Source organism: Neofelis nebulosa, chromosome 9 (assembly GCF_028018385.1).
Source record: "Neofelis nebulosa isolate mNeoNeb1 chromosome 9, mNeoNeb1.pri, whole genome shotgun sequence".
Lineage (NCBI taxonomy): Eukaryota > Metazoa > Chordata > Mammalia > Carnivora > Felidae > Neofelis > Neofelis nebulosa.
The window spans coordinates 119,085,547-119,112,282 of record NC_080790.1 but is presented as its reverse complement, the minus strand read 5'-3'; the positions used below and the strand labels follow the sequence as shown (position 1 = coordinate 119,112,282).

The 26,736-nt window shown below is 54.1% G+C and overlaps 1 protein-coding gene across 3 annotated transcripts in view; it reads left to right on the top strand.

Moving 5' to 3' along the window:
• The first annotated feature begins 7,363 nt into the window (after window positions 1–7,363).
• SOGA1 (suppressor of glucose, autophagy associated 1) overlaps window positions 7,364–26,736 on the top strand; it is a 72,279-nt gene continuing 52,906 nt past the window's right edge. Inside the window, exon 1 of one of the 3 annotated variants that reach the window (XM_058685525.1) lies at window positions 7,364–8,420. In XM_058685525.1, the coding sequence (XP_058541508.1) occupies window positions 7,746–8,420 (675 nt within the window). In that variant the 5' untranslated portion in view covers window positions 7,364–7,745. The remainder of the gene's footprint in view (window positions 8,421–26,736) is intronic. The other 2 variants (XM_058685526.1, XM_058685524.1) reach the window with 2 other exon arrangements.

The window sequence follows — 26,736 nt, the reverse complement described above, 5'->3', positions numbered from 1 at the left end:
ATGAAGCCCCGTGTCGGGCTCCGTGCTGAACGTGGAGCCTGCTTGGGATTTTCTCTCTGCACCCCGCTCCCCCAAGAACTAGGATGCTGAGCCCAGCCTCCATTACCAATTTGGTGAGATAAGCCACAGTGGCTGGTGTTTCATAGCACTGGGTAAATGACAGTGCTTATTGCCTTTCCCCCACACTGCCTCTGAGAAGTCCAGGGCTCAAATTCCAGACAAGTGGCCACTTAGGCTCCACCTGGGCTCCTCTGGGACAGATCGTCACTCCATCACTCAGTGTGTGGAAGAAGTCGCTCAGTGGGGAAGAAAACGGCAGGAACTGTGGAAGAGTGTACTCACGCTGCAGAACCTTGGCTTCTGGCAACCTCCACCAGCCTGTCCAGCCCGATGGTTTCCTTAGTGCATCTCCCAGACTCTCCCCAGACAGAGGGCCACTTCCAGAACCAACTCTTCCACTTGGAAGTCTGTCCGAAGCAGCTTTAGCTTGGCACCCTGGTCCCCCAGCGGTGGCTGGCACGTCTGCCCCAGTCGGGCTCGAGGCCCTCCTCCCCGGCTCTTATACCTCCCCAGAGGGCGGCAGGTCCTGGCCCTGTGCCCGCTCCCGTTCCAGTTGGGAAGCCTGGCAGTGATTATCGTCCATCAGAAACTCAAATCCCATAAACACACACAAACAAGACCTTGTCACCCTCTGGCCCCAGCTCTGCCCTCACCAGCCCAAAGAGAGGGAGGACACTGAACTTCTTGGCTCGTAAACTCCTCTTACCACACCTATGCCTGAAGCCCACCACTAGGAACCTATCTTTATTGGGTACAGACGCTATAAGAAAAGGCAATGCTGTGGGATTCTCCATCCATCACCCCATGTTGTAGGGCTCTGCCCTGATACTCCCCGATCTCAGATAGGGCGGTGATTCTTTCCTCAGTGGCCTGTTGTGAAAGTAGGTGAGATCATGCATGGGAAGCCCAGTGCTTGGCACACAGTAGGTGCTTTGTCCACGTGGGCTGCCTTTCTGTCCCTGGATCACAGTAGGATTCAGTGAATGCTGTGTTGTTGAATCTCAGAACCCCAAGTTGGAAGTGGCTTCAGCTGACCCCAGAACAAGCAGTCTCCAGCCAGGGCAGTATCCCCTGGAAAGTATCTCCACCAAGTGGTCTCCTGGCCTCTACTGGGTGGGTGAGCCCACTGGCTCAGGTGGCCCACTTCATTCTCACACAGCTGAAAGAGATCCCCTCTGCTGGGCTTTGTGGAGGGGACTTGAGTTCCTATCAGGTCTCCTGGGACAATGCCCCCTCCAGGAAGGGGGGGATGAAGAACAGACTTGTATTATGGGGAAAACAGGCAAGTGAAGGAGCCTGTTGCTACCTCAAACATGGCTGTTGCAATATGTGTTTAAACTATAAATGGTTCAGGGGTCACATGTCTGGCTCTCCCAACCTTATTTCCCCCATGCTGCATACCCGAACCATTGGGCACTGGGCACTTTGAGAAGCCAGTGAGATTCGCCTTGCTGTCCCATTCTTTGTCCTCATGTCCTGGAAAACCTAGCATGTGACCTGTCAGGAGCACCAGTTGCCAATAAGAGGCCCCTAAAAGCTTCTTGATGGGATTCTCGGTGCCAGAGTGCCAGACATCCCAGCCCTGCCTCCAAGCTTGCCTTTTCCTTTCTTTTCCAGACCACACGCCGCCTCTTTCAGAACTCTGATATCCTTGCCAGGAAATAATTTGAATGTCCAGGAAAAAGGGGGAAAGGTTAAGTGACCCTTGGAACATCCACTCTTTGGATTTTTTCTAAGTATTAAAAGTAATGTTTGCAAAGAGTTTGTAAATGAGTGGGGAAATGCCTCTGCTGTCCTGAGGAGCAGGAGAGGGGAGGGGCAGAAGAGAGGGGGACAGAGGATCCCAAGAGGGCTCCATGCTGATAGCTGCGAGCCCAATGCAGGGCTTGAACTAATGAACCGTGATATCATGATCCTGTTAAGTGAAGAAAGGCAGGGAGGACATGCCGCGTGGTTTCAGCGATGCGAAATACACCTGAGGACTTTAGGAGAAAAATGATCGGGGTCCCTTCTGGAAAACTCCCCATGTTCGCTGCACAGACTGGCTTCACTTTGAACCTCAGTTAGCTTCCTACGATGGCCTGACACACCCCCTCGCGTGTCCTGGGAAATCTGATTTCTGTTCTCTGAGATCTAGGTCTGTGCCCTCCTTGGTCTCCTCACTCTCACCTGGCGACTTAATTCTCCACCGAGAAAACAGAAGCCAGCTGCCAGCCGTCCCCTCACCTTCCGGACAGAAGCCCCTGCATCTCATCCATCTCTAAAGGCCCTCGCTCCGTTCAGAAGCCAGGCCCCTATCACTGGATCCGTCTGTCTCCCCTTTTCCATCCCGGCTGCGTCCATCTCTCACTTGTCTGTTCTCTCTGCCTCTCTCTCTCTCTCCATCTCATGTGACAGTCCCTCCCCCACTGCTCCATCTCTCTTCCTTCTGCATTCTGCCTCCGTGTCCTGTTCACTCTTCAGTCCACTCCCCTGGGCTTCTGCCCCCACCACCCCTGCTCTTGGCGAGGTCCCCAGCAGCCTCTGAGTCATGCTGTGCAGGGAGCACTCTTCTGCTCTCCTCTTCCTCCAGCTTCTCCGCCACTTGACAGTCTGGTCTAGTGTCTGGGCCTCCGGACAACACATTGCTGCACGTTCTTTCCTACCTCACTGGCTGTTCCCTCTCTGGCTTTTTCCTTTTACCCATGTTCTAGACTAGCAATTCTTTTTTTTTTTTTTAATGTTTTATTTACTTTTGAGAGAGAGAGAGTGCGGGCAGGAGAGGGGCAGAGAGAGAGGGGGACAGAGGATCCAAAAGACAGCACAGAGCCCCACACAGGGCTGGAATCCACAAACTGTGAGATCATGACCCGAGCCAAAGTTGGATGCTCAATCGACTGAGCCACCCAGGTGCCCCTAGAAACAGGAATTTTTAACTTCCTGCTTGTGAGCCAGTTTTTCTTCTCTCTATAGATGCTCTCCCAACATGACCTCACTTGGTCCCATGGATTTAAATATTGTCCAAATGCTGATAACTCTTCATGACTCCAGACCAATTAGAGTGATCTGTTTAAAACACAAATTAGATTCTATCATGCCCCTGCTTAGAGTCTCCAATGAGACATGCCTTGGCTCTTCTCCAACTTTAACTTGTCCTTTACTGTCCATCACCCATCAAGTCTAGTCACATTGACCTTCTCACTTCCTTAAACACCTATCAAGCTTGTCCCTCTTCCAGAGTCTTTGCCCTGGCTGTTTCCTCTGTCTGAATTCTCTTACTCTGGCTCTTTGAACAACTCAGTGTAAAATGTATTTATACACATATTTATTTAAATACACATGTTTATTTAATTTTGAGAAAGAGAGTGCAAGCAGGGGAGGGGCAGAAGAAAGGGGAACAGAGGATCCTAAGAGGGCTCCATGCTGACAGCTGCGAGCCCAATGCAGGGCTTGAACTAATGAACCATGAGCAGCCTAATTTTTAGGGCTTTAAATTTTTTTTAATTTTGATTTAATTTAATTAAAAATTTTTTAAAATGTTTATTTACCTTTAAGAGAGAGAGAGAGCACAAGCAGGAGAGGGGAGAGAGAGAGGGAGACACAGAATCTGTAGCAGGCTCCAGGCTCTGAGCTGTCAGCACAGAGCCCGACGTGGGGCTCAAACCCATGAACCATGAGATCATGACCTGAGCCGAAGTTGGACGCTTAACCAACTGGGCCACCCAGGCACCCCGAATTTAATTTAATTTTTAATTTAAGTTTTAATTTTAGAGAGAAAAAGAGCATACGAGCAGGGGAGAGGGGCAGAGGGAGTGAGAGAGAGAGAGAAAAAAGAGAGAGAGAGAGAGAGAGAGAAAAAAGAGAGAGAGAGAGAGAGAGAGAGAGAGAATCCTAAGCAGGCTCCACACTCAGCATGGATCATGACCTGAGCCAAAATCAAGAATTGGAAGCTCAAGTGACTGAACCACCCAGGAGCCCAAGGCTTTTTTTTTTTTTTTTTCTAATAACTCAGTTTAAATATCACCTCCTCAGCAAGGCCTCCCTGACTACACTATTTAAAGCAGTTTCTCCTATTAATTCCTCTAATTTTCCCTCAGCCAGTGACTTGTTTCTTTCATAATTTGTATAATGAAAAGAAAAACCCCTTTCGTTACAAAAAAAATCACCTCCTCTTTGATCCCTTCCAGGATTTAGTCTCCATTCAGTTTCATCAATTCAGCACCTTGAATGGGAGGAAATAAACTGATTTTTCTACTGGGTAACCAGCATCATTTCTTACAATCTGATATATAATTCTTATAATCATTTGATGTTTCATTCCGTCTCGAGTAGAACTTTAGGCATCATACACTGTGTGTCCGAGCTGAACATCACCCATTAGTGCGGCACAACAGACTCTGAAGTCGGATGACCCTGGGTTCCAGTCAGTCTCAGCTCTGCCACTTCCAAGCTATGTGACCTTGGACAAGCATTCCAGTTATCCATGGCCGCGTAACAAACTACCCCAAAACCCAGTGGCTTAAAACAACAATATTTATTTTGCAGTTTGGGACTGCTCATTTCTGCTCTACTTGGCGTTGGCTGGGACAGATCCAAGGCTGGGGGCTGGATCATCTGAAGGTTCACTCTCTCCCATGTCTGGTGGCTAGCAGGGACCTGAGCTGGAGTTGCTGGCTGGAACACCTTCATTAACCTCTCCACGCGGCCTGGGCTTCCTCCCAATGTGGTAGCTGGGTTCTGAGGTGAGTGGACTGAGAGACAGAGGGCAAGCACGAGCACATGAGAGAGCGCCAAATTGTCTTTTAGGAGCCAGCCTTGGAAGTCCTCATATCACTTTTGCCATTCTCTATTGGTTGAGGAGGTCACAAAGGCCTACTCAGGTTAAAGGGGAGAGAATATAGATCCCGTGGCTCAACTGTAAGAGTGTCAATGCCGCACTTAAAAGGAGGGATTGGATGGGCTGCGTATTGCTGTGCCTATTTTTGGAAAATGCAATCAGCCACCAGAAGCTCCTAGCCTTTCCGAGATCCTCTACTGAAGTGCTGAGCGCGGAGCCCGGCATAATTGAGTGCCCGACGGTCAGGAAGCTGCAGACAGACAGTCTCCCTGCCGGCATGTCACCAATTCTGGACTCCCAGCAAGTCCAGGTTTTTCTGGTCTGAACTAAGTCTGAGTCCAGAGCCCCTTCCTAGGCCCCACACCATCTCTGGAGCCCTCCCCACCAGGGCCATGTTGCTGGGGCTACACTGTAGATTCATGGCTCCTCAAATCCAAAGAACTTCGGAGCAGGGAGGGCCCTCAGCCTGCTTCTCAGCGTCAGGGACCCAAGCAGGATATGTGGTAGAGCCAGGACTTGGGCCCAGGTCCAAGTGGGAAGATCCAGGCCACTCTAATCTCAGGGCCACCAGTGTGGCCACAGGTGTGTCAGGAGTGGCTAAGCTGGCCTGGGTCTAGCATGTCACCTGCCTGCATTCACACCATCCAACATCTCCAGACCTACATAATGCATAGAGGAGAAATGGAAACACAGAGAAGATAAACCATCTCTAAGAACTCTATAGCATCTCTGTGCCAGAAAATGACCAGCTTACAAGAAATGGAGGCATCAGAGCTGAAAGGACCCTCACACTAGACCAGGTGGGGACTCTGAGGCCCAGGAGGTGGGAAGGCTTTGCCCCTGTGCCACACAATACCACCTAGGGGTATTTTATGTAATGAATCAATTGTGGCCCATCTCCCCCCCCTACTCTAAGCTCCATGAGGTCAGGAATGTACCAAGGACAAGTCCACTCATTGTCCTATCTGGTGCCTATGGACTAGGTGAGTGGACGGTCAGTGGGAACAGGGGAGCTGTGCCTTGTCAGGAGGGAGTAGGAATACTTTGCAGAGAACTTGCTAGGTGGCCCTGCTCCATGTGTCTCTGTGGGGCCACTTGAAGGAAAAATCTGAGGGCGGAGGGGGCACACACACACACACACACACACACACACACACACACTAGGACATATGTAGATCAGGGCGAAGCCATGCCTCAGGTGAGAAGGCATACCCCAGTACTCACTGCTGTTAGGGACGTGGGATAGAAGCCAAGAAGCAGACCTGGTGCCACCTGAGTGTCAAGGGCAGGGGAGGTGAAGAAACAGGATTGGGGGAGTGGGGGGGTGGGGGGCAGGAGAGGAGGTGGAAGGAAAGGAGGGAAGGCAGGAACGGGGATGGGGTGGGGAGAAGAGGATGCAGAGAGGTAAACACAACCCTGCCCCCCTCTCCAGGTGACAAGGGGGTGCCTCTCTGAGGGGTGGGTGCCCACCCGGGGGCAGCCAGCCGAAAGACTTAAAACTGCCTGGGCCGGGCGGTGGCTCCACCAGGAGTAGCAGCCGCAAGGAGCGGGGGAGGGGAAGGAGGCGGGGGAAGGTGTGATCGACACAGGAAAATCTACAACAGGGCCAGAAGCACAGCCCTGGAAGGAAAGAAAGGAAACCACCAGAGCCAGTGCTCCCGGGCTGTCCCGGGTTGTCCCGGTTGCCCTGGGGAGAAACGTGTGGGGATCAGGGTAATTGTCCTCAGTCCGTGCCAGCCCCTACCGGGGTCAGAACCTACTCCCAAAGCATCGCTGGTCTGACACCTCATAGTGGGCAGCCTCCATTTTAGCCGTTCAGAGCCTGAAAGCGGGCCGGGGTTGGAGGGAGTATGTCTGAGATTCCCGCTTGTCAAGGTGTACAGAGCTGGGCGTGCACCTAGGGCTCCACGGTCCCTACGTCTGTAAGAGGGAAGCGGAGGTCTAAGAACCAGAGCACGCCCTGAAGGTGTGAGGTTTGCTTTCCATCCCAGCTCCGCCGATGACTTCGCGCTAATCGCGTGTCTTCCCTAGACTTCAGTTTACGCATCTGTACAATGGGATAATTGGTCTCGCTTTACAAGGTTGAGGGGGGCGGAGTCCGCGCACGCTCCGCACAGCCGCGAGGGGCGAGGCACCGGCGGTGTATATGGATGCTGGCTCCTGCGATCTGAGGTCCGCCCGGCCTCTGCCTGGGAGTCCCCTCGCTCGCCGCTCCCGCGGCCCCTGCCCGGACGCTGGGCGCAGGGGAGCCTCGGCCGGGTGCGTTCCCCAGGCGGGCAGGGGAGGGGGCGGCGGCAGAGCGGAGGAGGACGGAGCCCGGGCCGCGGCAGCCCAGGCCCGCCTGACCCTCGAGGGGGTCGCTGTTGCCTCGCAGATCCCTCCCTCGCTCGCAGCCTGTGTCCCTCCCTGCCGCTCCCGCCGCGTCCGCCTTTTGTTCGCGGAGCCGCGCGCCCCCGAGCCGAGGCGGCTGGGCGGGGAGCTGGCGGGGCTGCGCGGGGGGCGGGCCGCGCCGGGCGGAGCCGGGGCCCGGGCCGCTGCCGGACTCGGAGCCCGAGGGAGCGATCGGCGCGCAGGCAGCCGAGTCCCGGGCGCACTCCGGGGGCGCGGCGAGGTCGAGGGGGCGGGCGCCGGGCGGAGCCGGAGCCGCAGCCGGGGCGCCTGGAGGCGATCGGGCCGCTCTCTCCGAGCTCAGGGCAGCGGAGAGCCGGTGCGGCGGGGGTCGGGGCCGGAGCGCAGCTCCGGGGCTGAGGTGGGCCGAGAGGAGCCGCGGTCCGAGGGGCCGGAGCGGCGCCGGGACCCTCCCCAGGGGCGCGGAGGCCGGGTGGGCCCGGGCCATGCGCGCCGCTCGCTGAGGCCAAGGGAGGCCGCGATGGAGGTGCCGGCGGGGGAGCCCCCGGCCCGGGGCTGCGGTCCCCCGCCCGCGCCCGCCCCGGAGAGGAAGAAGAGCCACCGCGCGCCGTCGCCGGCCCGGCCCAAGGACGTGGCCGGCTGGTCTCTGGCCAAGGGCCGCCGAGGCCCAGGCCCCGGCGCCGCAGCCGCCTGCAGCGCCGCGTCCTCCGCGCGGCCCGACAAGAAGGGGCGCGCAGTGGCGCCCGGGGCGCGGAGCGCGGGGACGCGAGTGGCCGGGGTCCGCACCGGGGTTCGCGCCAAGGGCCGCCCGCGCCCGGGCACCGGGCCGCGACCGCCGCCCCCGCCGCCCAGCCTCACCGACAGCAGCTCGGAGGTGTCGGACTGCGCGTCGGAGGAGGCGCGCTTGCTGGGCCTGGAGCTGGCGCTGAGCAGCGACGCCGAGTCCGCGGCCGGGGGCCCGGCGGGGGCCCGCACCGGGCAGCCGCCCCAGCCCGCGCCGCCAGCACAGCAGCCCCCGCGGCCGCCCGCCTCCCCCGATGAGCCGTCGGTGGCCGCGTCGTCGGTGGGCAGCAGCCGCCTGCCACTCAGTGCCTCGCTCGCCTTCTCCGACCTCACCGAGGAGATGCTGGACTGTGGGCCCGGCGGCTTCGTGCGGGAGCTGGAGGAGCTACGCTCGGAGAACGACTATCTCAAGGTGGGGGCGCTGGTGGGGGGCGGGAGAGGGAGGCCCCGGGAGGTGCGGGTTGTGACGGCCCCAGGGGCCTGAGGCACCAGCAGGCCCACCGTCCCACTGAAGCCGCTGGGAAAGGGGGCCTGAATCCTCGGAGACTACCCTGGGGCTCCCACACACCTTGCCTCCCTTTTTTGTCTGGGAAACCGTCTCCTGAGGAGGACCCTAGATGACGAGACTGGCCAAAGGGCCCTGATTTTGGAGGGAGGGAGGCATGAGAAAACTGCTTTGGAAGATGCCTGGATGCATCACTTGGGGTGGGGGGTGGGTAGCCAGTGAGGGGCTGAACCTCTGTCCTTCAGCTGCTTAGAACCCCCCCACCCGCAGGCCAGAAGCTAGGCCTTGGGTGGCGCTCTTTTCCGGGACAGGTATCGGTGTGCACTTCTGCCAGGGAAACCCATGGCTGTCCCCTGCCAAGGAGAGGCCAGAACACCATGCTGAGTCTTTACCCAGGGCTTTCCTTGCTTCAGGCCTGTCCCCGCCTGCCTTTCAGGGTGGGTCCCATTTGAAAGCATGACATCTGGGAACATCCCCTTGGCTAGAGTCCGACTTCCGCCCAGTCTAACGGTCCCGCAGCCTGGGAGGATGATGTCGTGGGAGAACTGGTTCAGAGGCAGCTTCCTAAATCCCAGGATGTTGTCTTCTGCTCTTGTCTGCCCGGTACACAGAGGTCCCACTGGCCCCTCATGGCCGGTGCCCTTGGCCTTCCCATGTTCCGGGTGAGAGGAGGGAAGCTGTCCATCTGAAAGCCGCCTTCCCTCTGAGCATCTGGGGCACCTGAGCGCTTCCCCGGAGAGCAGACCTATCTTGCCTTCACCCTTTCAGTGAACATGTGCACCTACTGGGTGCTGGCCAGTCTCTGTGTGCCCACTGCTTGGTACTGTAGCAGCTTTATAGAATGTGCTGGCCTTGGCTGGGAAGACTGAAAGCTTCATGGGCTTTCCCACCACTGGCTGAGCATGGTTTTGGAAGAGGCTGAAATGTTACCTACTACTCTCATCAGTTGATGGCCTGGCACCATATCCAGAGCACCCTGGCCAAGAGCCACAGAATCAACATCACTCTGCTGATTTATGTCTGCCTGGCAACACTTAGCTTTGGCCAAATAGGTTTCTCTCTCGTTAGACTTTTGGGGTCTTGCTCAACTGTGTCTCCTCTGCAGCATGTGTTCAGTAAATACTTGTAGAATAAAAGGACAGGGTCTGTCTGAATCAGCATAATCCACCCCTTCAGCCTCTCATCTTTCCCCAAGCCAGGTCTCAGCCTTCTCATCTATTAAATGGGAGGGTAAGTCTTCCCAAAGGCGCCGTTCACTGTTGACAATTGAAGGTTCGTTCAGTCAGCTCTCACAGTGTTCAGAAGCCCGTAGTGAGGAGAGGACAAGTGGAGGGTGGGTGGAACAGAGACAACCCAGAAAAAGGCCTGGTCCTGCCCTCTTGGTGCCCTGAGCTGCTTCTGGCACTGCCTGCCTAAGCTGCTCTGAACTCACACCCTGAGCTCCTTACTCCTGCTTCCTGCCCACACTGTTTGTCCTGGCGAGGGAGATGGGCCATGGAGCTTTGCCTCAGAATCTCCTTGTGTACCAACCCCTGTGGGTTCCTGTCCCTTCCAGGAAGTCATCAGGCAAAGCTCTGGAGTCTACCTGGGCCAGCCGTGACTCTTAAGGTGGGCGGTAATCCCAGAAGGCTGGGGGTTGAGCCCAAGGTCTCACAGGGGCCAGGGCCTGGCTGGGCACCTCCCATTGCCTAGGCTGACACTGGACCACGTTTCCATCATTCATTCAGTACTGCAGGCTTCATGCGCAGACCTCAGGCTACTATTGGATCCGGGGTCTGTGGCTTCCTGGCTGTGTGAACTCGGGCAAGTTACTTACTATCTCCAGACCTCAGTTTCCTCATTGTAAAAAGGTATATCCCACATCTTCCAACCTTAAGGGTTAAAGGAGATAATGTTTGCAAACACCTCTGGAGTGCCTGCCTCAGATGAGGGCAGTTGTGATCACTGCTGTTTCCCAGTGGTGTGTGACACGTTTCCAGAGGCACCCATCATGTTCTCAGTGGGGCTGGGGGCCTTCAGGGAGGCCAAGGCCTGGAGGGTGACATGCAGTCAGCTGAATAGGACCTAGATAAGAACATTCCGGGCTGAAGGAAGTGGGAAAAAGTGTGTTGACTTCGAGGGATAGTACAGAGACTGGAGAGAGGGAGGAGGTTGGGCGGCGAGGTGAGCAGGGCCAGACTGTGCAGTTCTTGCCGCGTGCACTTTGGGTTGGTCCCTCTAGAGCTTTGTTTGATCCAGCTGCCAATCTCACAGAGGCGAGATGAAAATCTAGAGACTGGGCATGTGGACCATTAAGTGTAGTGGCTGTCATGGGAGGTGTTTTGTTCATTCTACAGATGGGTTAACTGTGGCCAGAGAGAGGAAGGCACTTGCTCTGGGTCCCTGAGCCAGTTCTCCAGACAGCCAGGGCTTGGAGTAAGAGTGTATTATGCTCTGTTTTTTGTTTGTTTGTTTGTTTTTAAAGTATATTTGTTTTGAGAGAGAGAACCAGCAGGGGAGGGGCAGGGGGTGGTCAGAGGATCTCAGGCGGGCTCTGCGCTGGCACCAGAGGGCCCAACACGGGTCTCAGACTCACGGACTGTAAGATCATGACCTGAGCCAAAGTTGGACGCTTAACCAACTGAGCCACCCAGGTGCCCCAAGAGTGTATTGCACTTTTGACGTGTTTCCTGCCCCTCTGGGCCTCTTTGCTTCCAAGATGCACAAACTGAGTTACCAGGAGAGGACTTTAGATCCCCAGTGTGTCCCCTGCAGATTACATGCTACCTGGGTTGAGTCCCAAGTCTGGTGGGGCCCTGCTTGGGTTCATCTCCCAGTGCTGGGGGCCCTGGGACCTGTCTACCATGGAAGGAAGGCCTCACTGGTGGTGGCTGATCTCCTGTTGCTAGAGGCCTGCCCTGGGGCCCAAGCCCGGAAAGTGTAAATGGGGCAGCTGCCTCTCGATCAGATGATAGGGGCTGCTACAGAGAAGAGAGTGAGCTTGCTGTCACTTGAGTTATTCAAACAAAGGCTGGGTGACCTTGCACGTTTGGATGAAGATGTAGGGTTTGTGGAAAGCAGCTTGTAAACTGTACAAAACGTTGGTGGTTGTGATTAGAAGGAAGATTCAGGGAAGGATTTATGGGGTGGCTGCAGCTGAGCTGCCTGACCTCAGGATCGATTCCAGCCAAGGAAGTCTGAAGATTATTAACTTTCAAGGTTCCAGGATTCTAAGATGCAGCTTTAGTTGCAGAGCAGACACAATGACTGCATTTGACCTTCAAAACCCTGGTAGTCTCAGGTCTTCCTCCCCATCACCGCTAACTGTTGTCCATGTACCATGTGGTGAGGACATGCTGAGAACCATCTGAGTGTAGATGGAAGAATCTGAGAGTTGAGGCCCAAAGACCTGGCTTTCAGATCTGACTCTGCCATTTACTGTGTGGCTTTGAGCAAGTCGCTTGGCCTCTCTGAGCTCCTTTTTTTCATCTATATAATGAAGATGATGGAACCTACCCAGGCAGCTTCATAGGATTGTTTTCAGGAACCCGGGAGGTATGAATAGACAAGAAAACGTTTTACAAGCAGTGAAATCCCACATCTCTTGGGGGAACTGTTGTCTTTGTTAGCCAATGAGCAGACAGGACGTCCGTGTCTTTATTCTTGGGGGAGCTGGGAGAAGCCAGGAAGGTGGGTCCCCGTAGCTTTAGGATGTGAATAAATCAGGAGCTGCTTCCAGGGGGACAGGAAGGTGTGATCACATTCCATGCTGCCCTGCTCCCTCCTTGGAGGGTCTAGGTGTGAGTGAAGTACAGCCAATCTAGATGTCAGCCCAGGAGAGGAAGCATCCGTCCTCCACCTCTAGTTCTCACTGTACATTCGGGTAAATGGAGGCCCCAGGTCACAGCCAGGATTCCAAACCTGGTTGGACTAACTCTAGGTCCTGTTCTTTCTATAGCATGACTGGAGCAGTGAGCTTTTAGTTGCTAACGGTGTGTCTAGTCTGGGACACAGGTTGGTTAGAGGGATCCTGCTGTGTGCCAGGCTCTAGGCTAAGACTTGTTGGGAACAAGTAGAGGTAACATAGGCTGGGGTGGGGGCCTGGAGCCTGCAGGCAGGCGGCAAGGGACATATACGTGCATGCGTGTATGGGAATGTGTGCCTTGCACCTGTGCAGCGCGTGATTGGGACAAGGGGGATGTGAGGTACTGGAGGAAACGATGGGGGTTTGGATCCAGCCTTAAGGGTTAGTTAATGGTTAGGCTAGAACCCAGGGAGCTGGACTATTAGAAACGTTCTGGGGACCCCCCAGACCACTGATCCCTGGACTTCTGTGGCTCTTGCCTCATGAATGCTATCCCCTGTTGATCGCTTCCAGTGCGCTAGGCTCTGGGTTAAGTAAGGCCTTACTCCTCACAGCAACCCTGTGTTGAGGGTTCTGACGTCAGATCCATTTGGCAGATAAGGAAACCAAGAGGCTATGTAAATGTGCCCACAATTGTGCCGTGGCTGTACTTAGGAAACTCACTAGAGAACCCTAAGGAGCTCCCCTTGTCCCATTGCTCTTCCACCCTCTCCCATGCAGGAGGTGGCCTGTGCCTCTGAGTTTCACAGAGCAGAGTTCTTGCCTGGATTTGTCAGTTACAAGCTGTGTGATGTTGGGTGAGATACTCAGCCTTTCTGAGCCTGTTTCTTCTTCTGTAAATCGGGGGATAAGCATGCCTGCCTTAGGGTCATGGGGAGCCTTTCGAGTGTGGTGTGCAGTAAATGTTAGTGCCTGTCCTGTTGTCCCTTTTCCTTACCTGCTTCTCCAGGCATTCATTCATTCATTCATTCATTCATTCATTCAACTGATACGTTCTGAGAGCTGCCTGGCTACCAGGCCAAGTGCCAGATGTTTTCTCAGCTCTTCTCAGCTTCCAGAATCTGTCGCTGGGTTCGGGAGGGGGGTTGGTCATTATGGTCAGCAAAGCTCCCGCCTGGTCCCTGCCCTGAGTCCCAGCCCCCCAAGTGGCAGCTGAGAGGGGGCCTGGAAGAATCTTCTCTGAGACCTGGGTCTTTAAGAATCCTCAGCGGTTTGCCTGTCCTTAGGGGGAGGCGGGCAGCTCCAGCGAGATGGAAAATGAGATGGAAAATATGAGGCCGGCTGCTGCGGAGGCCTGGGGGGACCGCGGAGCTCCCAGGGCTCCCAGCATTCCTCACAGAGGGGCTGGGCCTGTGTCCCCGGGCACACTTGTCGAGCACACACAAACACACATATGCACAGCGCATGCTCAGAGATCCACAGCCACTCATATGCGTGTCACATATACATCCAGTGACACACACATAGGTTGTATGCTTCCAGAAGCACACCTCATGATGTGTCAGAGAGGATACACTCTCAGAAGGACACAAACCTATGCAGATACAAAATCTGTCTCCTCATACACACACAATACCAGACGCGACAAACTCACACCATCTAGAAGACCCCTGGCTCAGAAACACCCACTTACACACGCACACATCTTACCTACCCAGACATACTTGGCTATGTCCCAGATGGACACACAGCTTTGAGACACCCTCAGACGTATCGGAAATACACATACATATGCAGGCGCACACACAAACCCACACAGACTCATTACACACAGGCGCCAGCATCCACGCAAATCCAGAGATCCGCTCCTGCCAGGCGGGCACAGACAAGCTCATCACCCAGATGCTCGCCCTGTCTCTTCCACAAAGAGAAGGTGGAGGCCCTTGCACACTTACCTTTATCTGGGGCTCAGACGCACACCCAGGAGATACACAGACACAAGACACATAGCCACGTACACATAAGCAGGGACACGAGCAGAGCGCACTCAAATGTCAGGCCTGTAGCATTTGCCCTGGGGAACCAGAGACTCGCAAAACAGGATCCCAGACACACACACACACACACACACACACACACACACACACACGTGCCCGCGTGCGCGCGCACACACGCACACACACACAGGCTGTGATAGTTCACCCACACAGAAATACAGGAAATCCTGGTCCCTGTCCTCTGGAGCTGGTGTGTACAAACGACTATGTTCAGCTACTCCCAAGGTTCCTTCCACAGGGCTGCTGGGAATGGTGAGGAGTGTGGCAGGGGCTTGATTTGTAACGGCCTGGGTCTGGCAGGTCACTACGTCAGGAGAAGCTGCACCAAAGGCGCTCGGGCGCCTGATGCCCAGCACTTGGGCCTGGGCCCAGTGGGCTGAGAGAAATGGAGCAATTGTCAGGCCTGCCCACAGAAGAAACACTGCCCAGGGGCAACTCCCTTCTAATCTCCTTGGAATTTCCGGCTTGCCCTCATCTCCCTCCTCCTCCCCTTCCCCCTTTGCTGGGGGCTGTGGAGGGCCATGCCACTCCCATCTTTGAAGGGTGCCCATTTCTGCCTGGGAAACAATGAAGGAGGCCAGGATGAAGGAGCTTGGAGGAGATGTGGACGCTCAGAAGAGGGTCCTGGAAGACTTCCTGGAGGAGGGGGCATTAGAGCTGAGGAGTTAGCCTTGAGTGGCTGCCTCTGGGTCCAGCTGCTGGGATGGTGCCTGGCACCTCGTAGGGACTCAATAAATATTTGTTGTGTGATTGAATGAAAGGTAGTGATCAAGGTCTGTAGGTGGTCTGTGGGCTTAAAACAGAAGAGCTGGAGGGAATGGTGGGTGTGAGCAGGGGTCAGGGAGAGGCTGGGAAGGAGAGTTGGGCTTGCTCGGGGAGGGCCTCAAATGCCAAGCTGAGCTGAGGTGCTGTGAACACTTTGCTGGGAGGGGGCCATACAGCAAGGCTAGTAGCTGCCCCCTTAGAGTGTGCCTCTCGCCCTAGACGCAGGAGTCCAGAGTGGGAGGAAAGGAAGGCTCTGTGGTCTCATTTACAAATTCCATGTTTGGGGTCAAGTCTAGGGCCAAACCTTGCTTTGTCCTCCCTATGCATGGTCTCCATGTGAAAATCCCCTCATCAGGCCTCAGTCTTCTTGTCTGTAAAATGGGAATCGAATCCCTTTTTGCAGGGCACTTAGGAGGATTAATGTTCAGGTACATGGTGCATCCAGTACCATCCTGAGCACAGAGGAAGAGAAGGAGCCCTACATCCTGTGTGGCCTCCAGGGGAGAGGAAATTCCCCAGGGGAGGGGCTCGGCTAAGTTCCAAGCAGGGGCCTGACCAGCAGCCAAGGTTATTGCTAAGGTCATTCCCCTCATAGCACATACACATGACCTCATCTGTGGTCATATTCTCTGCCCTCCGGTGCCAGAAGGAACTTGGGGCTGGGGTGGGGAACGAGCCAGAGACTCCAGGGTATTCTGGGACAGGCTGACCCTGGCCTTCACTGGAGGCCCGCAGGTCAGTACCGTGTCTGCATTCTGAGCAGATAGGGCTGGCTTCCCTGAGGAGTGGCAGGGAGTCAGAGAAGGTGGGAGCAGCAGGCCAGCCCTTCCCTTCTCTGGGGTCCAAGGTGGTTGAGAGCACTGTAGGCTTGAATCCTGGCTCTGCCTTTTCCTCTATCAGCTTCCCCTTTACGAGGTTCAGTCTCCTCACCTGAAAATCGGGGATGCTGGCAGTGCTCACCCTACAGGGTTGCGGTGAGCACCGAGTAAGGGAAAGCACGTGTGTAAGGATTAGTGGGGGCCTGGCTCATTGTAAGGACTCGGCAGCTCTCCACCCTCACCGCTTACTGGCAGACTGGGGTCTGTAAGCCCTGGTCCTTGAGGCAGAAGTTGCATCTGGCTCTGGGTGTGAGTCTTGGCCTGGAGCAGGGGCCTGGGAGGTGTGCGTGGAGCTGAACTGCATCGTGGAGATACCCAAACACTTCTGTCCCTTGCGTTCCCCCTTTCTCTCCTATCCCATGTCGGTCTTCTCTAGACGGCCAGTGCTGCATACTCTGTAACCTGGGGATACTCCTTTGCCGGTGGAGGATGACTTTGGGGGCCCACATTCTAAGATCAAGGTGAATAATCTCCTGTTGCCTGGGCCACAGAGAAGCACAGGCTCCAGTGGAAAAATAGTTTGGGGTCCCACAGCTAGGCTGGCTCAGCTAAACATCTTTCTGCTAGTTTGCCCCAGATCTGGTTGGGATCTTCTGGGTCGGCTGCATCAGCCTCTCCCCTCCTTGGCCTTGGCCAAGTGCCTGGGCAGCCTGTGTGGTTCTGCCTCCCTCAGCCTCAGCTCACCTCGCTCCACCCAAGCTCCCTTGTGTTCCTCACACCCAGGTCTCAGTCCCTGTGCTCTTCCCACCTGGGGGGCCTTTGTGCTTAAGGTTCCCTCCCCTTTCTGTTTGTTTCCACCTTCCTGCGCTCAGCTCCAGGCCAGGCCCCCGAGTTAGACATCCAGGAGCTTTCTATAGGCTCCTTGGGGACATTTACCTCAACAGTAATTAGATTATTAACTGGGTAATTACAAGTTGCCCATCGGCCCCTCCCCCATGTGTTCTGCGTGTAGACAGGGACCTTGCCAGGGTGGGACCTAGCCCCTTCCTTTCACACGGGTGTAAATTGAGCTCAGAGAGGCTAAAGGGCTTGGCAAAGGTCACACAGCCTGGAAATGGCAAGAGGCAGAAGGATGGGAGGTCTGGTGGTGCTCGTTCCAGGGTGCCAGGCAGGGCGATGGCCCAAACAAAGGCTTGGAGGCGGGAAATGGCTGGGGTGTGCAGAAGCTTCAGGTTGTGTGGCCTGGAGTCAGTCTTCCTCTCTCCAGCCTCACTTTCCCTCCCCAAGAATCTCTGAGCCCTGTTCTGTCCCTGCTCTGAGATTTGGCTGCAGCCCAGAGGCCGTTTGGAAGATGTTTTAAACACATCCAGATCCAAATGCTGCCTTCCTTCCTGTTCACACAGAAAGGACAAGAGGGACATCGTCAGGCGCTCCCACTGTGAGCGCCTCCCCCCACCCCCCAAAAGGCGGATGTCTCCCTATTCTGTTGGGTGAGGCCTGGAATGGGCCAGTGACAAGCCAGGCCTGGCCTTGGTGGGAGATGGTCTCCAGGTATATTCTCACCCCAAACACACACATACGCACACACCCCTCCCCTCCAGAGGGGGTGTCTGTGGTTTCAAGCAGAGAGCTGTGTCAGATTTGGGAGGCACGCTCCTGACTGGCTGTGGAGCCTTTATCTTCTTGAGCCTCTGTTTGCTTATTGGCAAAATGGGCATAAAGTAATAGCACGTGCCGCAAAAGGACCGGTAGCATGAGATAATGGAAATTCAGGCAGAGCTCAGCCAGGTGTTTGGCACACAGAAGCTCCTGTAAGTATTAGCTATTATTGTCACTGTTGTCCCATTATAGAGACTGGTCTAGTTTACAGGAGCTCAAACTGAACTTGAATCCTGGCTCAGCCACTTTAGTGTGGGACCTTAGAGAACACTGTTGACCTATTTGACCTTGGTTCCTCACCAGGCAGTTGGGGGGGGAGGGGCTGGGGATACAGTGAGACAACGTGGCACAGAGGGAGCACTCTTGTCTATTTTTATTTACTGGTGTTGGAGGGGCAAGTCCAAGATCGCTGTCTTCCTTCATGACCCAATGGGTCACTGGGACGAGGCAGCCTCTGTGCCAGCTGGAGCAGGGGCATTGGTGTGGTATGGCCATACCTGGCTGGGCGTCCTGGCCCTCCTCTAGGACTTTTGACCCTGACTATCCCCAAACTGGAGCCCAGCTTTCATCCAAGGAGGCTAAACTGGATTGAGCTCTGGGCTAGGAGGCAGGCATGCGGAGTCCCTCTCTGCTTGACTCTGGATGCTCTGGGGCGGGGGGTGGGGGCGTGCTCATCCCTCTCGAGGCCTCAGTGTCCCCGTCTGTCCCCCGCCCCCCACCTTGCTGCTCCCAGAATCTTTGCTTTTGAGTGGGGAGGGAAGTGGCGTTTTGCAGAGCCTTCTGCGTTCCTTGGGGTCCAACTGCAATGATCTCATCTGGAGCCTTGACAGACCTGGGGGACCGACAGAAGGGATAGCAGATGGCGGCCCTAGCCTCTCGGGGGGCTGGCGTGCTGCCCCTGTGGCCACTGTTGGCCCACCCTGCAGGTCAGCCCTTCTGGACCGGGGTGAGTGCCCCAGGCCAGAGCCAGGCTGGCAGATGGGCAGGCAGCCTGGGCTTTAGCCCAAGGGAGGGACCGTGGTGGCCGGGGCGGTGTGGGAGAAGGCTGGCCAGGCAGAGGCTGCTGTTCCTCCATGGAATGGTTGCTACCCTACAGAGGGAGAGTTCTGGGTGCTTTAGCTCGGCTCTGTCATTCTTCCTGGGTCTGCCTGCCCATCGGCCTGTCAGGTCCCTGGAGCCAGAGGAGGAGATGACATATTTGAGAATGTAACTTGGGAGTTGGTAGGAGGGAATTTGAGGCCCGCTACCAGGATCCCAAGCCCCCGTGGGCATTAGGTTCACAGAGTCACAGAATTAGACTTAAACATAGCACCACTGACTAGAAGCGGTTTTCTGCAGGGCAGGGGAACAGGATGGTAATCTTCCCCTCTTAGGACCCCTTTGTTAATCCAGCGGCTCTTTACTGAGCTGTTCCTTAGTGTGCCAGGCACTGCGCCAGGTCCTGCCCTCCTGAAGCTCACATCTTAGTGGCAGACTGACATTCCATAAGCAAACAGATCAATAAGAAAAATAATTCGCATCACAGATAAGCCTGTGACACATTCTGTGAGAGAACGTGGACACGATGGGCTTGGAGGGGTCTTGGAAGGCTTCTCTGAGGAGGTGGCATTTACGTGGAGGCTTTAAGCAGGAGGGGAGCCTGTAGTGCAGAGACGCAGGGAGGGAAGTCCAGGCAGAGGGACCCGCTGGGGCAGAGGCTTCGTGGTGGGACAGGCGAGGTGATTTCTGGGAGAAGAGCCGATGTGGCTTTTGTCTTTTGTCTTGCTTTTGTCAGGCTTTTGTCTTGCTTTTGGATCAGGTGATTTACATACAGTAAGGTGAGTTTTGGCAGAAGCGTACAGCTCTGTAACCCATCACAGTCCAGACATGGACCCAAAAAACTCCTGGGCTCCTTTCTAGTCCATTCCTCCTGCCCCAGCCTCCCACAAACACTGATCTGTTTTCTGTCTCTGCGGTCTTGCTTTTTCCAGAATGTCATGTAAAGGGAATCCTGCAGTGGCCTGCTGAGCCTGGGTTCCTACACCTGACATAACGGGTTTGAGCTTCATCCACGTTGTTGCGGGTTTCAGCAGTTTATTCCTTTTTGTTGCTGAGTAGTATTCCGTCACATGTGTGCCACCGTTTATCCATTCAGCCGAGGGACATGTGGGTTGTTTCCAGATTTTGGTGATCATTGGAGAGTTTTAAACAGGAGAGTGACATGGTTACAACAAAACAAAACACTCCATGTACTAAGTGGAGAACAAATTAATGGGGAAAAAACTGGCCATCCTCAGGGTTAAATTCAATGATCTGGTGGTGAATCTGGCTCTCTATACATACTCAGTAATTGCTCATTACAAAAAAGGCTGTGCCTTGGGGCAGCCAGGGAGGCTTCTTGGTGGAGGTGGCACTTGAGGTGGAGGGGGAGGCAGAGGTGGGAGACATACAGAATGGAAGGAGGCCCAGGCAGTACAGGGTCCCTTCGGGAGCTGGTTGTGCTGAGACACTGGCTCCCTGTGCCTGACTCAGCCTTGGTATTCCAAGGAGGTCTGTAGGACTCACATCAGAGTTCCCTGGGGCTTCTGGGTGAACCCGAGCCCTGTGGGGGCTGACACTCTTGGGTGGGAGGTAGCTGGGGACCTCTGCTGTGGTATAGTTTCTTCCTTGGTGACTGGTAAGAAGTGATCTCCTCCTGCCTTCAGGAAGCTTCTAACCCCCTGCTTCCATCCCTGTTCCCTCAGGGCTGGCTGGCAGCTGTTGCTGGGTTCACATCACTCATTGCCACTTCCTGTGTTTCTGCAGAGGGGCCTTGAATTTGGTCACTTTTGTCTCCAGCCCTTCAGGTCAAGAGACTACTCACCATCTACTCCTACTGACCAGTTTTATCAGATGGATCGTCTGGAGTCACTTACAAGTGTTCCAGTGAGCCCCAAACCTAAACTTCCCCCTCTTGTCCTCATTGTACAAAGATTTATCATCGTATATTTGTGTAGGTTTCTTGTAGAAAACATTCTGTCCTGCAACATTTATTTATTTATTTTAAGGTATTTTTTTTTTAACGTTTATTTATTTTGAGAGAGAGCGCACAAGTGGAGGAGGGGCAGAGAGGGGGACGGAGGATCTGAAACAGGCTTTGCGCTGACAGCAACGAGCCCAATGCAGGGCTTGAACTTACAAACTGTAAGATCGTGACCTGAGCAGAAGTTGCATGCTCAACCGAATGAGCCACCCAGGTGTCCCTCTTTCCTGCAACATTTTTTTTTTTAATTTTTTTTTTTTTTTAACATTTATTTATTTTTGAGACAGAGAGAGACAGAGCATGAACGGGGGAGGGGCAGAGAGAGAGGGAGACACAGAATCAGAAGCAGCCTCCAGGCTCTGAGCCATCAGCCCAGAGCCCGACGCGGGGCTCGAACTCACGGACCGTGAGATCGTGACCTGAGCTGAAGTCGGATGCTCAACCGACTGAGCCACCCAGGCGCCCCTTTCCTGCAACATTTAAAATGGGGCTTGAGGGGCACCTGGGTGGCTCAGTCGGTTGAGCATCTGACTTCAGCACAGGTCATGATTTCACGTTTCATGAGTTGGACCCCTCATTGGGACAGTCTGCAGCCAGCACAGAGCCTGCTTCAGATGCTCTGTCCCCCTGTCTCTCTGCACCCCTCCCCTGCTTGCATGTGCTCTCTCTCTCACAAAAATAAATACACATTAAAAAATAAAATAAAATAAAATAAATGTGGCTTGAAGGCCGAGCTCTGCTTCTCTAGCTTTATGCCCTGGTGGGGAAGAGAGGGGGTCTGGGGGGCCAAGTCAGACCCCACAGATGAGGCACCTCTGGAAGGAACACAGGCTATGTATTATTTTGTGCCACAGACGCCTTTAAGCTCTCCGCTGAGAATAATTCTCAGAATAATGTTTTTAAGTGTTTAAAACACAAATGAAACCAAATATATCACAATTATCGAAAGATACTTCTAAGTTATAATAATATAGTAAATATATGTTTATTAACTCATCAGATCTGCTGACCGGTCTATTAACCAGTGTAGTCAGTGCAATTTCAAAGTACTGATGAGTGTAAACACCATTTTGACACTTCTGCAATTGTTACATGATAGGAAAATATCTGTGATTTCTTTTGGTGGCAAACTTACGAGTATTGCTCATACAACTATGGCTTGTCCAGAATAGAAGGAAATGTTAATTTTTAGTTAGAGGCTGGTGGAAGTAAAGATATGCTATTTTTTCCCCCTTCCCATCCAAGTCGATGAGTTCCCTGAATTCTGGTGCAGACGAAAGAATCTGAGCTCTGCAATCTGAGTCCTGCTTGGAGGTCTCTCGGTGTGAGTTTGGGCACAGCCCACCTTCCCTGTGCTTCTCTGCAGTTCTCCGTCTCTAGAACAGAGGTGGTGGTTCCTGTCCTGCCTGTCCATGGGGTTTCTGTGAGGACCCATGAGATGATTCAGACGGAATGTCTTTGTAAACTGTGAAACCCCGTGCTGCCATGCAAGGTCTCGCTATTATTAGCAGTAGTGTGAGCTCATGTTTGGTCCTCTGGCCCAAAAGGGACCAAGAGACTCTTCCTGGCCAACTCCTCCAGGATTCCTGGGAACTAATCCATTTCAGGGAGCGGGTCTGCCTCTGAGAGGCTGCTTCCTGCAGGCTGACCTCATGGATCATCTGGAGGGTGTGTAGGGGGATGGACGGAGATGCGCTTTGTGGGCAGGGAGTGAGTGACTAAGCAGGAGTTCCCTGGGTAGAGAGACCCTGCCCAGGCTCTCCCTGACTCTTTGCCGCTGACTTGGGGCTGGGATCAGGAGAGCTTGCCCACCCTGGTCTGTGGAGAGAGACTGGGCAGGGCAGAAGCCATACTCATCCTTCTAGTCAGACATCTACCGGTAGACAGTGATGTGTGCCTGTCCTGGGCCGTGCTGGGGATCAGACACGGGTGGGACCTGGCACCTGCCCTCCCCCCAGCTCTTGGGGAAGATAGAGTTGAAAGCAGACAAATGCAACCTGAAGTTGTTAGCACAGAGAAGAGTGGAGTTCAGAGTGTGTGGTTTGGCCAGGGCGGGGAGTGGGGGGTGGTGATGGAGAAGGAGAGAATGTTCTGGAAGGATGACATAAATTAGGAGTTAGCCTGGCAAAGGCCATTCCAGCAGAGGGACTAGCCCAAGCAAACCTGGAAGTAGAACATGGTTAAGGTCCTGTTTCCAGCTCCACCATTCCCTTGCTTGAGCAGCTCTAGGAAATTTCTGAGCCTCAGTTTCTCATCTGCAAAAAGGGACCATCTTCAATACCAACCTCACAGGGCTGGGAGGAGGATCACATTATTGCACATGTATGCATTGCCTGGCCATTCATGAGCTTCCCCATTGATGGTAGCTTTCTTTCTTTTTCTTTCTTTCTTTTTTTTTAAGATTTTATTTTTAAGTAATCTCTATCCCCAACATGAAGCTCGAACTTACAACCTTGCGATCAAGTCATATGTTCTACTGACTGAGCCAGCCATGTGCCCCGAGATGGTAGCTATTTTCTAGTCCTGGCATAGTGGGACGTCGGGGGTGGAGGATGCAGGGGTGGGGGGCAAGACAGGAATAGGGAGGAGACCAGGGGCAGCTCCGGTTCCAGGTTAAGGGGCTTGGACCTAATGCAGAGAAGCCAGTGGGAAATAGTGGAGGAGACAGAAAGTGACCAGCTTTTTTTCCAAGTTATCTCCAATAAACAGGAATTTCCACTGTAATTAGAGCAAAATAAACATTTTCTATAAAGACTACTCTGGCAGTAGGCAGGGTACCCCGTTCCTATTCTCTATTCCTGTCCTACCCCACCCCCTTTCCCAGTCCTAAATAATCAGGCTGAGCTTCAAGGGGAAGAGAAGTCAGCTTGAAGGAGTGGCCACAGGGGATGGATGGCGTTGACCTGGCAGGCCATGCCAGGTCTGAGCACCTTTCCCCGGCTTCTTTAGGCTGGCCTTTCTGACTGTGGGGTAGAGAATCAGGGCCCCCAGTTTCTGAGGTGGGCACTGCTGGCCTTTTCCTATCTGCAGGGGAGGATGAGGTTTGGGGTTCCCCACCATTGTTGCGGGGAGGGGGGGGTTTCCAACAATCTTGCTTTGCAGCCACTGGGCCTGTTGAGTCTGGTGGGGTTTGATCCCTTCCTCCTGCTTCCACATGGATGGGGGTCTGGGAGGGAGGAGAGGAGCAGGAAGGCCCCTGAACTGTCTGTGAGGGAGTTGGGAAGGCTGAGCTCCCCTCCCTAGCCCCCAGCTCTGTCAGTTGGTTCAGACTGTCATTGCAGGGCTTTGTAGGGCCACAGGCTGGGACTGTTGGACTGAGCACGCTGGAGGATTCGGTAGCTCAGTGGGGTCTAAGAACTTCTGGAGTGAAGCAAGGTCCTGCCCTCCCAGCTCCCCTCCCTATGGCCTAGCAGGCCCTTTCCCTGGCCCCACCTCAGGCCCAAAAGCTCAGCCCCTGCCCAAGTCCTGCATTCACCAGCTTCTGCTGCCTGCATCCCAGCAGACCCGGCCCGTGCAGGCCACAAGCCGGCCTTTGTGGACCCGCTCTCTTCCACGGGCCGTGCCAGGAGGGGCTGACCCGCATTCTGCCTGCAGCTGGGACGAGCCCCCGAGCTCCTGGGCCCCCCTTAGCCCCGTGGAGAGATGGAGCTGGCATGAACGCAACATCCTGCGTTTCCAGAAACTGACTGTGGTGAAGGGCAGGCCCTGGAGAGACAGCTGCTCGTGTGAGAAATCATTCATTCGCTCACGTTTTCAATAGATGCTTATTGAGTCCCTGCTCTGTGTCAGGCCCTGGTCTTGTGGTGCTGCCACAGATGGCTCTGGCCCTTTTAGGAAAAAGACTGGAAGGAAACCCCCTGCATTAGAGTCACTTGGTGAGCCCACCTCCAAGTTTCTGATTCATTAGGTCTCCGTTGAGGTTTGAGAATTTCTGACAAGTTCCCCAGTGATGGTTATATGCTGCTGGTCTGGGGACCACACCTTGAGAGCCACTGTGACTTAGGACCAGGTGGAGGAATTATGAGTGATGTACAGTTTTTGTATTTTCAAAACTGTCTCTAGGATCACTGCTTACTTTTATAAATAGAAAAATCAGTTATTTAAAAGTTAAAAAAATAAATGGTCCCCCCACATGACTCTAGCACCCTGGATATAGTCCTGTGTTGAGGGATGTCACCTCCTATGACTTAAACGCCCTACATCTGTTTATGTAGCCCAACGTTAATGAGCTTGTATGTTCCCTGCACTTCTCCTTGGTTGATCCTGAGCTTCAGGTCCGCTCAAACCTCCATATGCTCCCGATCACCAGGCCCTGTCAGTGTGACTGCAGTGAGAAGAAGTGAGACGCTAGCAAATAGCATGGTGGGGGCTTGAACACAGGCTCATCTGGAGGCTGGTTTAGCTTGGATTTAGCTGACTGACCTACACTTCCTGAGTGCCGTTTCCCTTATGCTTCCTTAATCCACTGGCTGAAGTGGCGTGTGGACCCCTCACTTCCTCATTTCTTTTGACTGGTGTGATCACTGACTGTCCCACTTCCTCTTTTTCCACTTTTAGTTCTGTCCACTTGGCATGGTGGCGGTGAGTCTGTGTGTGTATTGGGACGGAGGTGGAGCTGGGGTCCTGGTGAGGTGACCGCTCCTACAGCTGGTGTAGGCAGAATCATCCACTTTGGGGGTTGCTGCTGAAGCCATCCCTGGGGCAGAGGCCGTGGCGGCAAGTGGGGATTAAGCCCTTTGGTTGATGGTGGGAAGAGGACAGTATCTTACAGAGTTGGGAGAAGCAGATACCTGTTCCCTCCGTCTTCCTCTCCTGAGTTCAGAACCATTTGAGAAATAGTCCACAGGAGTCCGGTGGATGAGCTTTCACACTAAGAACTGGCTTCTTCCTGACTCTGCTCCTGAATTAAACCAACCCACCCAGTCTCAGGGGGGCACTGGACAGCCCCAGGCCATGCCCTCGTAGGGAGCCACACATTTTCTGCGAGGAAAGAAAGGCTCAAGGGCTGGTGAGCACTCTCCAGATTGTGTCCATCTCCAGGGCCCGAAGAGTTGTTTTTTTGCTTCTTGGACCCATTCCCCTGCCCCCATCAGTACCATCCTTAGGTGCTTTTTCAGGGATGCCTTTGGCGGATCATGCCTCCCCTGTGACTCAGTTTCCCTTTTTAGTGTACAATCTTTGTTAATTCATTCAATCATCCTAAGAGTAGGTATTATTTCCATTTGTGACTCAGTTTCCACATTTGTTATTAGACATAATAATAATCCATTTCTTCTGCTGGGTTCCCTCACTCATCCCCTTACACTCTAATGATTGTTTCATGTTACTATGTCATTTTTGGGGTTGTTTACCTAACCGGACATGCATTTACTCATTCAGTTAATATTTGTTGGGAGCCTGTGGGATGCTAGGCCCGTGCTGGGCGTGGGGGATATTGCGGTGAGCAAGGTAGACGTGGGGTATCCCCCCAGAGACTCACAGTATGTCTGACAGACAAACTATTAAAGAATTGCAGATGTGCTCATGGTGACAAAGGGGAAGTGAGGGACATCTGGGAGCTGGTGACAGAGGTGGTCAGGAGCTGCCCCGGGGAAGTGAGGTCATCCCCCAACACCCTCTATTTAAAACCCAAACTCTGTTTGACCCCTCAGGGCCCTAGATGGCCGACCCCTGTCTGTTTCCCCAGCCTCAGCTTATCCCCCCTCTAGCTACCCTGGCCACCTTGCTGTATTCTGCCTCTGAGCCTTTGCACACTCTGGACCCTCTGCCTAGAGTCCTCTCTCCCTGGCTGTCTCTGTGCATGGCCGTTCCTTCTTCCCTCAGCTCAAATGTCCCTTCTTTGGAGATGGCTGCCCCGATCACGTCTTTGGACACAGCCTTTCCCCATTACTCTAGCATATTACCCAGGTGGGGTTTTTTTTGTTTCTTGCCATTTATTTGGATTTTTTGTATTTGTTGGTTTATCATGTGTCTCCCCAGTGAGACTTGGGGCTCCATGCAGAAGATACAGAAGGGGGCACATTAGTCTTGGTCAGTACCGTCCCTTCCCACCCCCACGCTTGGCATGGGGGGCCTGGCACATGGTTGGTGCCCACAAATGCTCGTTGAATGAGTCTGTCCTGCTTCCCCAGTGTGGTAG